The 14,883-nt window shown below is 38.4% G+C and overlaps 1 protein-coding gene across 1 annotated transcript in view; it reads left to right on the top strand.

Moving 5' to 3' along the window:
• Nucleotides 1-14,883, top strand: part of TUSC3 (tumor suppressor candidate 3) — a 127,946-nt gene that overhangs the window by 49,320 nt on the left and 63,743 nt on the right. The window contains exons 3-5 of the mRNA XM_088131130.1: nt 6,853-6,970; nt 9,638-9,778; nt 11,736-11,876. Of these exons, the coding sequence (XP_087987256.1) occupies nt 6,853-6,970; nt 9,638-9,778; nt 11,736-11,876 (400 nt within the window). The remainder of the gene's footprint in view (nt 1-6,852; nt 6,971-9,637; nt 9,779-11,735; nt 11,877-14,883) is intronic.

The raw sequence follows: 14,883 nt of genomic DNA on the forward strand, positions 1-14,883 counted from the left end.
GCGAAGGTGTCATCCACAAATCGGAACCAGACTGTTGGGGTAACGGGTGCGGTTTCTAAAGCCCGTTTTTCAAAATGTTCCAGCAAATTTCTACATGGAACATTTTGAAAATCGGGCTTTAGAAACCGCACCCGTTACCCCAACAGTCTGCTTCCAATTTGTGGATGACACCTTCGCAATTTGGAGTCAGGATGAAGAAGACCTAGAGAACCACCTAAACAGCGTCCACCCCAATATACAATTCACCATGGAAAAAGAAGTGGACGGCCAACTTCCATTTCTAGACACGTTGGTCATATGCAAACCAGACCTCAAATTAGGACACAAAGTCTACAGAAAACCCACCCACACAGACCGTTACCTACACAAAAACTCCAACCACCACCCATGTCAGAAAAGAGGCATTATCAAAACCCTCATGGATCGTGCCAATCGGATCTGCGGAACCCAATTCCTAAACTCTGAACTTAACCACCTTAATTGGGTCCTACAAGCGAATGGCTACTCCAAGAATGAAATAAAAAGAGCCATCAAACCAAGAAAGCAACATGCGACTGAAGAAGAAAAACAGCCACCCACCAACAAAGTATTTCTGCCCTATATCAAAGGGGTTCCAGAGCGCATGGGAAAACTCACGGAAAAGCACAATTTCCAAACAATCTTCAGACCCACCAGAAAAGTACAAAAAGTGCTAAAATCAGCAAAAGACAAAAGGGATCCCCTCACCGCCGCAGGAGTATACCGCATACCATGCAGTTGCAGGCAAGTATACATCGGGACCACAAAACGCAGCATCCATACCAGGATAAAAGAACATGAAAGACACTGCAGACTACAGCAACCAGAAAAATCTGCAGTAGCTGAACATGCTCTCAAGCACACTGGACACAAAATCCTATTTGAAAACACAGAGATACTGGACAACACCAACAGCCACTATACCAGGCTATACCGGGAAGCCATTGAGATTCACAAACACCAGCATAGCTTCAATAAAAAAGAGGAGAGTCTAAAAATCAACAAAACCTGGGTACCAATCCTGAAAAATACAGCCTGCAAAAGGTCAGCGAACTCAGCTCAACCACCAGGACATGTGAACAGTTCACACAATGAACTTGCTAATCACCCCCAGCAGCCCCTCGTTAAGAATTCAATAGAAGAAAAAACCCTGCCTAATCCCCAGGAAGATACACACAGATGCTGACACCAAAACAAGCAGCCACTCAGTAACCCAACCCCACCCACCCCCCATCCCCCTTCCTTCCCCCTCAGATCTCTATAAATACCCACAAAAAGGGTCACATCACCCTGGGCACAGAGAGAACTGCTCCTGTCTGTGCTCCTGCACTCTGAAGATGCTGGTCACAGGTGCTGGCGAAACGTTAGGAAACAAAACTTCAAGACCACGGCCACACAGCCCGGAAGACCCACACCAGCCATCGTATGCCGGCCGTGAAAGCCTTCGACAATACTTTGAAAAGTAATATTCAGTTCATATAATAATAAGAACCTTATTAGGTAAGAGCATATCATGACCAGCATTGGGTTCCTACAGTGACCAGCCAGATTGAAGGCAACCTCCATTTTGATTGGACTTTTTGTCCATAAACATGTTGGGTTTTTAATAAAATAATTTAAGTATATATGATTATAAGTAATGGCATTTGAAATGTTGTTCTGGATTTAGAAGATTAAGAAAAGCAGAACTAATTGAAAGGAGAGAAAATATTACCAACTGGGTGCAACTTCCAAGAAGTAATCCTAAATTTTCTACCCTTAAAAGGCAATTAAAAAGGGGGGGGGGAGCTTCAAGGAGATTTATTCATTATTTATTTTAGTGCATTGATAAGGCCAACCATCTCGCAAATGCAACTCCACATGGCTAAGTTAAAATATCAGAACAAAAGATATTTTAAAAGAGTTAAAATATCAAAACAAAAATAGTAAGGAAATATCAAAACAAAGTCAGTAAGGAGATACAAACAGTAATAACCAAAGCAAAAAGCACAAGATGGCAATCAAGGGAAACCAGTCAATCAACACATGATGGCCTCACCTAACCTCACAACCCCCTTGCCTAAGAAAGCACCCAGGTCTGGAGGGCTTTCTGAAAGGCCAGCAGGGGCGTGGTCAATCTAACACAGGGTGATACGGCATTCCAAAGGGCAGGCCCTGGGACAGAAAAGGCATGCTTCTTGGCTGGATCTTATGCCAGATGTACCTGGAAGTGAATCCTGTACTTCACACTCTCATGGTATACTTTGAATATATGTACAAAAAGCACATTCAAAAAGCATATTCACAAAATATTCATTTTGGGAAGAGGGTGAGGGAAATACTATTATTTGATATTTGGGAACTGTTTATCCTTGCTCTGATCCACCAAGATTTCCAGGTATATCTTCAGATGCCCAGATCAAACTTATTCAAAAACCGATATAGAGGTAGTTATCCATGTTTTTATAGAAATTCAGATATTCAAGTTCTGGGCCAGTCGTTCAGATATGTACAGCAAAAATGGACTCAGTGCTGAGCTAACTTGTGCAATGATCTGTCGCTATAGAAGCAGCTGATTCTTAATCACCTCTGGTCTCCTGGGAGCAATGTATTATATTTGCCCTAGATGAATGATAATTTTGCAAAGTCAGTTTATCTAAGTGTGCCTCATAGTTCACCTACCTCAACACTCCAGTTCTCTTGCAGGAACTTAGTGTACCTTGGATGCCCCATGCCTCTCTCCTCTTCAGAGTTCACAGGCTCTGAATGAATCTCATTTCTGCATCTGCTGTAATTCTGTAAGGTAATGTATGGCTTGGCGCATAAAGCAAGGATAAATGCCAAAACTCCAGCTTTAGAACCCTATAGAAAGGTACTTTCTCTCCTTCTAATGTCCTTTTCTTTGAGAGATGGAGTTCATGATAATGTTTTTGGAACACTAGAAATGTTTCCTGTGTGAAAGGGGGATGGTATCATGCATTTTATTTGTACCTCCTTGCTTTGTTATTCCAACCAAGTTAGAGGTAGCCAGTGAGGTTGTGGGAAATGAGTTAGTGTTAGTGAGTGTAGTGGCTTCTTAAGGGTGGTGCATTACGTTATTTTAGGAGTGTGATGAGCCCACATTCAGACTATATACAAATGCTGCTCATAGATGAAAAGCCTATTGTCACAGTGCAGGTAGCCAGGTTTTGTCCTGCAGCAATGAAGATTCTCCAGTCCCTGATGGGGTAATTTATGTAATGTATTTTATGTAACAGTAATTCATTTAAATTTTTATATATGAACATAGTGGTAATTTTAGATACTTACATTTTACATTTTATATTTAACATAATCTTAGTGACTATATTTTCACCTAGTATAGGCTGCACCTTAGATTGCACCCATAGAGTTTAGTTAGATAGTTTTATTAATGTATTTTTATTTTATTTTAACTTCTAATTTTATTTTATCCTAGGTTGCTATCATTTTAAGATAGACTATCCATACTTTCATAGAGCATCGTCCTTGCACTGGTCCAAGACCACAATAAACTTTGATTTGATTTGGAGTGTGATGAAGAGGTCTCAGTTATGCATCCGTAAACAGAGTTTTCAGGAGGAGCTTGTTGGCTTGATTTAACATGCATGTGATCTTTACCAGTGCAGAATTACCCATGAAGAATTGGGGGGCAGTGGGGGGATTGCATGTTCTTACAAAAGTTATTTTATACTATCCCAGTATCCTTGTGCATACAGAATGGTATTACTTCATTCTGTGATTGTACTATTCCCTCCATGGACAATCGCTTTTCTGCAAAGATGTTTCCAAAGTGATTATGCAACACTCTGTGACCTTTCAGGGTACTAAAAGCAAGACAGCGCTGAGAGATTTTTTTTCTTTTTTGTTATTTGAGTAGCAGTTGTGCCAAGATTTGAGTTACTTAAACTGGATGAATACAAGTGTATGACCATGCTTTCTCTTTGCATTCCTCTCATAGGCAGATAGTGGTATTTGAATATTTGTTAAAGATCAATACAGTAACGAGATGAAAGTTAATCGGATCCCTTAATGCTTCTCTTTTAAGTAAACATGACTAAAAACACATAGATCCCCAAAGACAATTTAGTTTTAGATACTCTGTTATTTTTTAAAAAAATCTCAGTCACTAAATTAGTATAATTTTGTTAATGGTATGGAGCAAGATTTTCCAGTTCTGTCCTTTCCACTTACTCACTCAGCAGCAGCTTTCATGGATCAGTTTAAAAAACAAAACAAAACCCTGAAATTTAGAATAGTATAGTATTCTAAAAATAAATAAATATGTGGATGAAGGTTTTCTGGGCCCCACTGTAGACCTAATTGCACTTGGTTTTTGTCCCCCCCCCCCCAGGACATAGAACTTCATGCAGACCACTCCTGTATCTCAGTTAATTTTGTAATTGGCATGGACACGCATACAATTATGAACAATATGAGGAATACAACTCCCAGTGTCTTTTTATAATGGTTCAGAATTTAAGTTAAATAACAGGAAAATAAAGATTAAAAGACAAATTAATTAGAAGGGTAATTCTGCATTGAGGGCTGATTTCATTAAGCGTATATCTTTTTTTTAAAGTTACTATAACAATAAATCTTTACAGTAGTCAACTGTTTCATTCAGGCTGCAGAGTGCAAGAGTCAATTTGCATACCCAAACTGAACATAAATGTGAAGAATCATCCTCAAGTACCCTACCAAACTTCCAGATGTGTTGGATGCAATTTCCAGAATTCCCAGCCAGCATGGCCAACAGTGGACATGAAATGTGGGGTGGGGGATACTAACACATCTGGAGACTTTCAGGTTGGAGAGGACTGTCCTCAGGTGTTTATTTTACTAGCATGCAGAATTGTGCATTGGCTGTACAGGAATCTGCAAAGAAGGTACCCCATTCACCAAACTCTCCAGTGTGTCCTAGAATCCACAATATATTTGAAATAAATCACAGGAAGCACATGGCTCTGTATGATGGAGAAGTGGGAGCTATGAAGGACAAACTGAAACTTTTGTATGCAACATACAGCAGTGCAAACCATTGCAATTCAGCTTAAGACACCCTCCTGTCTATAGCTAGCATGGAAGAAGAATGCACATTCTCCAGTACTGCACAGGTTAAACTACAGGACTCTATGAAGAAGCTAGAAAGTCAGAATTTGATGAGCTATAGGATGGAGGCTAGCAAACCTGTAAGCATGTGAATGCTGTTATGTTGAGAGAATGAAAAGAAATAACTAATCCAAGTATATGCAGGGAAAATAAAGAGCCAGCTTGGTCTAATGGTTAAGACTCCAGGCTAGAAACCAGGAGACTCTGAGTTCTAATCCTGCCTTAGGCATGAAAGCCAGCTGGGTGACTTTGGGCCAGTCACTTTCTCTCAGTCCATGACATTGTAAGCAATGGATCAACCATCAGTTTGGTTGATCCCCCCCAAAAAAAAAGCAGACCCTGCACCTGTGGGAAAGATGCTAGGAAGAAAAAAAATGCAGGGGAAATATTTCCAGATGTCTGAAAATATACAACATGATAATAAGGATCACATTGTTAAGGAATTGAGCCAATATATATTTTACACTGCAATTTTCTTTCTATTTGTCTGTCTGTCTTTCTTCCTTCTTGTGTGTCTGTGTGCTTTGAGTCAGTTTGTTACTCCTAGCAACTGCCTGGACTAGTCCCTGCAGTTTTCTTGGCAAGGTTTTTCAGACGTAGTTTGTCATTGCCTGCTTCCTAGGACTGGGAATGTGTGACTAGCCCAAGGTCACCCAGATGACTTTGTGTCTGAGGCAGGACTAGAAGTCATGGTCTCCTGGTTTCTAGCTTGGTGCCTTAACCATTACACCCAACTGTTTCTACATACCTACCTACCTATATACCTACCTACTTATCTATTAGATATAAAACCAGGGCATACAGCCAGGCAAATGGATATAGGATTGCAGCTTTAGAGGCCAATCTAAAAGACAGTCTTCTTATTTTACAGGGGGAAATTGCTGAGACTGATAAATGGATAGTCCATGTTAACCAAAGGCTCTGAGTCATAGAATTATGAGTGATCCATTTCTTTCTCTTGTCATTTTTTCATTCCCTCTCACTATCGCTGACACACTTGCAGAAGGAGAGAGAAAAAGGATATACACAAATATGGGGGGAAATGGACATCATAATTTTGTACAGGATTGTTATTTACATGTATAATCACAGTTACTGCTTTTTTTTCTTGTAAGCATATGAATGAAAATGTTCAGATACATTATATATTATGGAATGTATTTTTGCCTCTATTGTTGTTGTTGTTGGTCACACAGCCAAATGTTTAGACCGGATTTGGCATTTTTATTCTTCTATCGAGTCCTTCCCAAGGACCTGGGATAGGCAGGTGTTATTGTTTGATGGTGTTAAAGGTATCATCGCAATATATAAGCTGTTCTAAGTAAAGCTGCCTTTGCAATGGACTGATGGTGTTTTTATCAATGCCAATGGTGTTCAAGTGGTACTCCAGATGTTTTGGGATTGCACCTAAGATACTATTGGTACTGTCTTTGCTTTCTTTTGCCACAGCTGTTCTATTTCTATTTGCAGGTCTTTGTAGTTTGTGATTTTCTCCTTTCTCTTCTATTCTGCTGTCCCCAAGTATTGCAGTGTCCACTATCCAGGCTTTTTTGTCTTTCTTATCACCACTTGTTAAATGTGGGGTGATTTTGATTTGGCTAAAACAGTTTCGCAGGATTTTGCAGAAAATAATATAGATAACTTTTTTGTTAGAGAAACCTGTATAATTCAAGCTGTTATACTTGCTAAGAAACTGAACATGTTACATTTATGTTTTACTTTCAGGCAAGCTAATGAAGAATATCAAGTATTGGCTAACTCATGGCGCTACTCTTCAGCATTTTCAAACAAGCTCTTCTTCACTCTAGTTGATTATGATGAAGGTGCAGATGTTTTCCAGCAGGTGAGGGTGTGTCTTGGAGAATGCTAAAACTGCATTTAAAGTAAATCCCTTCTTTGAGAACCAGGTCATACTTCTTGTTCTATGGGTGGTAGTGATACCTAACTGGTGGCTTGTGTTTGGAAGTTAAGTTGCATTAGACCCGGGCCTTGTTGTTGTACCTGGATGGAAGATATCCAGGGAATATCAAGTCTGTAGGCAAAATTAGGGTCCTGGAGGTAGGCAGTGGCAAACTACTTCTATACAGTTGCCAAGAAAACTGCATGAATCTCTGTATAAAGTCATTAGGAGCCAAATTCAGCTCAAGGGAGACTTTATTAATAACCCTTATTTCTGAACATTTGAAAAATATTTTGCTGATTTAGATATTTTTAAAAGGCTAAGCTCAAGCACAGTCTGTTTTTGATTGAGATTATTGGGGTACAACCTCCACCATGATACATTAATTGGCGCCAAAGATAAGCATCACACGTCACTTGTTTCCCCTGCTTATAAAATCCTAATGTTTCCCCTTTCTGACCCAGCTCCAACATTTATCTAATCCAGGCTTTAGATTCTCCAGAGTAAGCCATTGTGAATGTTTGACTAGCTTTCCCCTTTTCTGCCCAAGGTGAGTTTAATTTGAATTGAATCCACATCCACATCTATTCACCAAGTCATACATAATATGGAACTCTTTTTTCCCCTAAGACAAGGTGCAAAAAGGGAGGGAACTTCATATGACTGCAGGGGCTGCATTTTAAGGCTTCCAGAATGGATGGGCCAACAATTATTCCCTTCCCCCTTTTGGGGGGAAGGAGGCATTTTTGGAATGGGAATATTAAATTATGTACCTTGATATTTGTATCCACAGCTCTTAAAATCCCTGGCTGTCCCCTGCTCTTCCCTCCCACACAAAGAATCTTGGCCTGAATGTTTTTGTGGTTGTCCTCAAATGTTGCTCAGGCTATCTTTCTTATGTAAGACGAGCAAAAAGAAAAGATGGGAAGATATGGGAAGGAAGATGGTCGTTGGCTATAAGTTATTTCCCAGCCATCTAAACCATGATATGAATCATCAGAAGTGTTTGATCGTTGTTTTGTTCCAGGAGAACCTAGAGAATAAAAAAGATCCTGAGAGATAGATTTAGCTTTCTGGAGAATGGGGTGGGATGTAATATGTAAGAAAAATGATTAGATTAAAATAGCATAAGATATTAACAGCTTGGTTTGAGTCCAGAGTGCCTGAAGCTCTATTTCCTTGTACATAAATCTGCCTAAGTGGTAAGGCTTTGTGAGAGAAAGCCTATTCATGGTCCCTCTACAATGCCATCTCTCTATCTCTCCCTCAGCTGGCTCCAATGTTGGTTGCTCTGTAATTTAAAGTGAGACTTGGATTTTCCCCATTGCTTTTCTGGCTTGGTAGAACAGACTCTGATGTTTCTGTTTCTTAAAATCTCTACTTCACTGGTTTATTTTTGTTAGATGAGTTGGGTACCTTATGGCAAAAATGTGGAATACAGATGTTTTAAATAAATTACCAGGTTTAGTACAAAAAACCAGTTTGTAGTAGACAAGGGAATACACACAAGTTTCTCCTTCTACCTCATTGGCTACTATAGAGAGGACAGATAATGTGATGACATTATGCTGCAAGTAAGGGAAAGTGTATCTTATGGAAAAGGGAGAGATGCAGGAAATATGTTATCTACAGCCATCCTGTATCTGAGAGAGCTGCGCCCCCCTCCCCACACCTCCTTCCCCGAGCCTAGCATAATTGAGTTTGTGCAAGTACAAGTTCTTTTATCTGAATAATTTTTTTTAAAAAAAGCCTTTCAGTTGTCTTAGATTCTCAAAACAGCTTGTGGTTTCAGTCAGTAAGTCCACACACTGTCATCTGAGATATCACATTTGACCAAAAAAAGTGTTTCATAGTGTCTCATATTGCTATTTTATTCCATATTGGGCTGTCAACAAATATTCAGTGAAGGAACAGAATATGTTGTACTAGGAATAAATCCAATTATTTAGCATTTACCTGATTATTATAGATAATTTGAATTTGCAATATTTAAATAATATATTTATGTAATGTAATTCAGTTGTGTAGCAAACATATAATCCTAGTTAATGAAAGCAGCTATGCATGTATATATCATTATAGGCAATTTTGTTCCAAATTTTAGTTTGCACAGGGTCCTAGGTAGCCTTTCTCTCAAATTTCAGTATAACTTTATCGACATTTATTTTGGTCTGCTATTAATGCAAATAAATATGATACTTTACTTCAGAAGTGGAAAGCAATCACATTGAATGAATGTTGCTCCAGAGCAGATGCTGAGGTGACAGAAAGCAGAAATTGACCACCTCTTGTTTTCTCTTACAGAACCAGTTCTCTCACTAAAAATACCCCATTAGATTTTACACAGCTATTTAGCATTTATTTAGCACTTTTGGATATTCAAAATTTCTGAAATTTTAACATGTCAGCAGTTTTTACTGGGGCCCTATAAGGTATTTGGTTTTATTATCCTAGTATCATAGCTGGAAGGTTAGTAGCTTTTTAAACACCAGCTAGTTAGGTTTTCTGTATCATATTATGACTTACGTAATGGTTGTCAAAGAGACTGATAAAGGCAAAGAACTGTCATGTTTATTTAATATTTGATGGCATCTTGGTTGTCTGTTTCAGCTCAATATGAACTCTGCTCCAACGTTCATGCATTTCCCCCCAAAAGGTAAGCCCAAGAGAGCAGACACGTTTGACCTACAGAGAATTGGATTTGCTGCCGAACAGTTAGCTAAATGGATTGCTGACAGAACGGATGTTCACGTAAGTCACTTAACAAAAGAAAAAGGCTGACCCACATTTAATCTTCTAGGTTCTGTCACAAATTGATCTAGGAATTGGGGTTCACCCTTCAAATGGTTCCCCTCCCAAAAAAGGACTAAAATAATAAAAGGACCAACAGTGCCCTTCCATCACTCTGTAGTAACGCAAAAGACAAAATAATAATAATAATAGTAATAATGATGTATTTCAGACTTGTTTTGCATAGCTAAAATATTAATCTCACTGTTTCCTAACAAACATGAGGAATGGTAGCATACCAATTATGTGATTAATGTATGCATCCACTTGAAATATTACTTATTACAAGTAATAACTCCAGAAGTCTGACTTTTTAATGCTATAAGGGAGCAGTTGGGTAAATACACTGAACAACGTTATTTAACTATATACAGATATAGTAGCAAGAGCACTGCACAAAGTTATTGAGATCACATTTCCAGCATTTGGAGCTTGCCAGATAATGTTGATTCCATCTCTTATAATTCCCAACCAACAGCAGATTTGGAATTCATCTGCTATGAATAATATTAATAATCAAATGAAGAGGGATTTTTTTCACATCTTTTGGTGAGGAGATCAGGGTGGAAGGGGACCTTGAGTTCACTTATCCAATGATTCCTATTCTGTATTCCTAAAAGATTTGGGACATAATTCATCAAGAAGAGTTGCAGAAGAACTCTTGTTCTGTTGTTGGATTCCATTCTGTTTTACAGGAAAGTTAAAAAAAAAACCCTTCCCAGTTGAAATTTATTCAACTTCTTCTCCTTCCATGGCTGTTCTTTTGTCAGCTTGATCATTACCTCACTCACGGAACCCACAATGGATGCTTCACCCAATTATCTTGAGCATATTCTCTCAAGTATACCTTTGTCTTTGATTTCTGTTATGATGGAGGGGGCCATGTGTTACAATATGTGTTTAACTTGGGATGTGTTATCTGTATGCAGTCTTTGAACCATCTGACCGGAACTACTGGACTTACATTGAGTGGGTGCATAGATTCTCCAACCTTGTGTTAGAGGTCAGAGGACACAGTGGTCACAGAACTAAACAAAAACTTTCTCTATAAAAAGATACATGAGCCCTTGCTGCCATCTAAATACAGTGCTAGTGCCAGCTATGACTACATTATGTAGGGTAGTATTCACCATGTCCCAACCTGATACATTCTACATTGAGATTCTTTTCTTCAGCCAGTTACAGTAGTAATGAGAATGAAGACTGCATGCTATTATGTTAGTATTTTACTATATACTTGAAGGTAGCCCAGGGCTTTCTGTTCTAGTTGTGGCTAATGCAACATAAATGGGATCAGTTTTGATACAGAGTGACAGTTTCTGTTTTATCAGGCCACATTACAAAGGGTCCTATTGGTCACAGCCAGTGCAAAAGTAGAATTCTGTATGCCTGGCGTATTACATTTCTGAGCTTCTAGGTGTGATTAGAGGGAGGTATCAAATAAAAGTCCAATGGTAAGTTCATTGCACACTGACTCACTAAATACAAGACCCACCCTCCCTCCCTCCCTCCCTCAGTTCACTGTCAAATTATAGAACCCCAGACTGTGGATTTTCTGCAACTTTATAGAACTCCTCTTTAAAGTAAGATGTTAAGATTGATTTGATTTAATTAACAAAGGGCAAATTATTTATTCATATTGTTTTATTTCATAGAGCACAGTGTTAGCCAGTATTGGTTTCTATTTGGATTTAAGTGGGTGTATATGTTCCTTCTCTTCATATTGGCTTTATGTTTCCAGGAAACATATTCTGTTATTTTTTTCATAACAGAAAATACAATTGTACTAGATCGCTTGATTGATTTTCATGCATATGAGTTTCATCGTGAGCTGTTGATTTTGCTTAAAGGCTGCATTTTTCTTTTGATGTCAGGAAGTAGAATTATACTAATCAAATTCCCCCCTCCCATTTCACAGATCAGAGTGTTCAGGCCACCAAATTACTCAGGAACTATTGCACTGGCCCTCTTGGTGTCGCTAGTTGGTGGTTTGCTCTACCTGCGGCGAAACAACCTGGAATTCATCTACAACAAGACCGGTTGGGCAATGGCTGCATTGGTATGCCAACTTAAAAACAAAAAAGTTTTGAATTTAAATAATTCATTTCTCTATATCCCAGAGTTTCAAGTCTCGCTTGCAATGTTAATGAGAAAGTACTGCATCAATAAATAGCTTAGAGAGAGACAGCATTGATTACAAAATCATAACAGGAACAGCTGGCCTACTCTCAAGGGCAGTAAACAGTATTGGTTGAGTAAGGGCATGCAGTCAGGAGAGTACCAATACTGTAACTAATTTTAATTGGTTCCAGCATTGTTGGTAGATGTTGTTAAAGTAACAGTGGTTCTAAAGTTTAAAATGTCCAAAAAATATATCAGAACTATCTAGAAGGCCTCAGCATCTGAAAATCATAATATTCATTTCTTTTTCAATCTCATGTTGCTGTTTGATCTTTCCATGCACATCTACAAAATAATCCCATCCTTTTGCATCTGTTGCAGATACCCATGCTACAAAAACTCCTTTTTTGTAAGTGTTACATCTTTTAAGTACTGCAAAATTTGTTACTCACTGACACAGAATTTAAAATGTCCTGCCTGATATTCCTGAGCTTTTGTGAAAGTCTGCATAAGGATTGTAATTATTGTTTTAAAGCCTGGCAGACCTGAGAAGCAAAATACAAATTTGCTGTGCTGCAGACCTATTCAGGAAGATCAGTTCTGGGTCAGGTTCCACCTAGGTAATTATTAGGGTTGTGCAGAGCATTCAAAGCATTGCAAAGTGTGTTTGTGCAAACAAAGCATCCCTCTTTGAAGTGTTAAAGCAGCTGTATCCTTTGCCAAGCTTAGCAGCTGCTTAGAAAACTGTCTCCAGCTGTCTCTGTGTGCATGCAGAGGTGATTCTCTTGACTGGTGGTCCCAATGGAAGTGTTGTCTGCATGCAAGCTGTTTTTGAAGCAGCTATACCAGCTTCTCAACAGTTACATTAACACTTCAAAGAGAGATGCTTTGTTCGCATTGTCCTCTTTTAAACATTTTGCACATGTCTCAGACCAGGGCTGGTTGCAAAGTGATGAGCAAATCTCCACAGTTCTTTGACTTCAGCCACTCTAATGCTGAAGCTGTTGCTTTTGCTGATCAGCAAGCAAGACCAGCATCAACCACAAGCAATTGACCCCAGAGCTGATTTAATATGATCTTCAAGGAATGGCCACTTGATTATGATTATATTTATTATATTAGTATATAATAATATAATAATGATTAATGATTATTTCCAGCAAAGACAGATTAAAACCAATCACTTTCTGATAATATCAATAAAACATGATTCTGCTTCTAAAATATTAAGTCTGATTGACGAGGCATCAGTCAGTAAGTACGATCTGTGTTTTCAGAATGTATTTAATTCAGATAGGTCATAGCAATTTGACATTACTTCCTTGTGGTGGCACATATTTTGATATTGAGGTTACCAAAAATGTTAGCAGAAGTGTAACAATGCTTATCAGTGTTGGTATAACCATTACACTGGGCTGCAGCCTCATTCTAACCACAAGCATTGGGGTAGGATGAGTCTGGAGCCCACTAAGATGGTATGTGGATATATGGGAGAGTATAGACCCAGTATATATAGTGCCATGAGTATAGTGTGCCATGAATTTTTACAGAGTTTATAGACTTTTTATTTGTATTGTTTGGGGGTGGGGTGTAGTTGTTTGTACTGTTTTCTGTGCTGCCCAGCTATATAAGGCTTTTAAAACAAAATAAATAAATACCCTCCAGATAACAAAGAGTCTGAATATTGGCTATACATGTCAGAGCATGGTTCCGACCCACTGATCAGTCATACAATCGTATTTTTAGCTATCTACTTCTGCCTGGTTTAGAATTGAATGGAGCAGGTTTATATATTATAATTTGTTCTTGGAGGAAGCATGGGATCAGAATTTTTTCAGAGAGAGGGGAAAAGTTAGCATATTTCTTTAGAAAATAAATTGGATATTAATGCTTCAGTCCATTTGAATGCAGAGTATTCAAAGGGTAAAAAATTGAACAACTGCAATACGGTATATCATGATTCAGTAATTAAAACTTTACTAATATAGAAAGGCTGATATGTTCCATAAATAGGAAGTTATTTGTGTAATGGAGTACAGAAAAATATCCCTTTAGGATGCGTTTCATAGAGGGAATTGCGCTCTTGTAGACCATATAGTGTGTGAATTTGAGATGCCTCAAATATGTAATAACATGAATGAAGAAATGGAACTGAATCTTAAAGACTGTGAAACAATAAGAAAGTGAAAATAAAATGAGCTATGTTTCCTAGCCTTCTAAAAACAAAAACCGCCCAGGGGAAACTACAATGAAGACCAGTGTTCTCTGTAAACCCAGATTCCCAAGCATTCTGTAATCATCCAGTTCTAGATGTAGGGAACTTGTATAATGGCATGAGTTCGTTTTACCTCCAGGTTGCATGTGAATTAGATGGTTTATTAATGCTGTCTGCTAGCTTTCACATTAATAACATGCTAGCTTGTTCCTTATTAATAGATAATGCATTAAAATAGCAAGAAGGCCCAGAAACTGATTTTTTTCAAATGGACTATCACACAATAGGCCCATAGTTGTTGAAACTGCTCAGTCATAGGAGCTGAAATGTAGATGTTTTCTGCAGCTTCAGAAAGCCGTACACTCAAGTTGCATGATCTCCCTGCTGGGCCTGGAATTATCCTGTGTATGTACAATATTTTAGGTTTGCTAAAGTAGAGACTAAAGACACTACTGTAAATTTGGTTTGGGGCTGATAGATGCTTGAGAAACATAAGTCCATTCCCATTCAATAGCACTTGGCTTTAAGGGACAGTTTGGGGACACTTTTTTTTTTTTTTTTGCCTCTTCCCTAGACATATATAGAAAATGGCTTGGTCTGTACATTTCCACCCACTTGTTCAAACAAGCTTTTGACTGAATCTGCTCTGCTGCATTACCTGCCCTTTTCTGTTCTTCTTTTCCACTTGTATTAATATTCATGGTTATATAGTTTATTATATTATATTGTG

This window comes from Python bivittatus, unplaced genomic scaffold (assembly GCF_059951505.1).
Source record: "Python bivittatus isolate LINGU-HERP-01145 unplaced genomic scaffold, Pbiv_v1 ctg000070_np1212, whole genome shotgun sequence".
Classification (NCBI taxonomy): Eukaryota; Metazoa; Chordata; class Lepidosauria; order Squamata; family Pythonidae; genus Python; species Python bivittatus.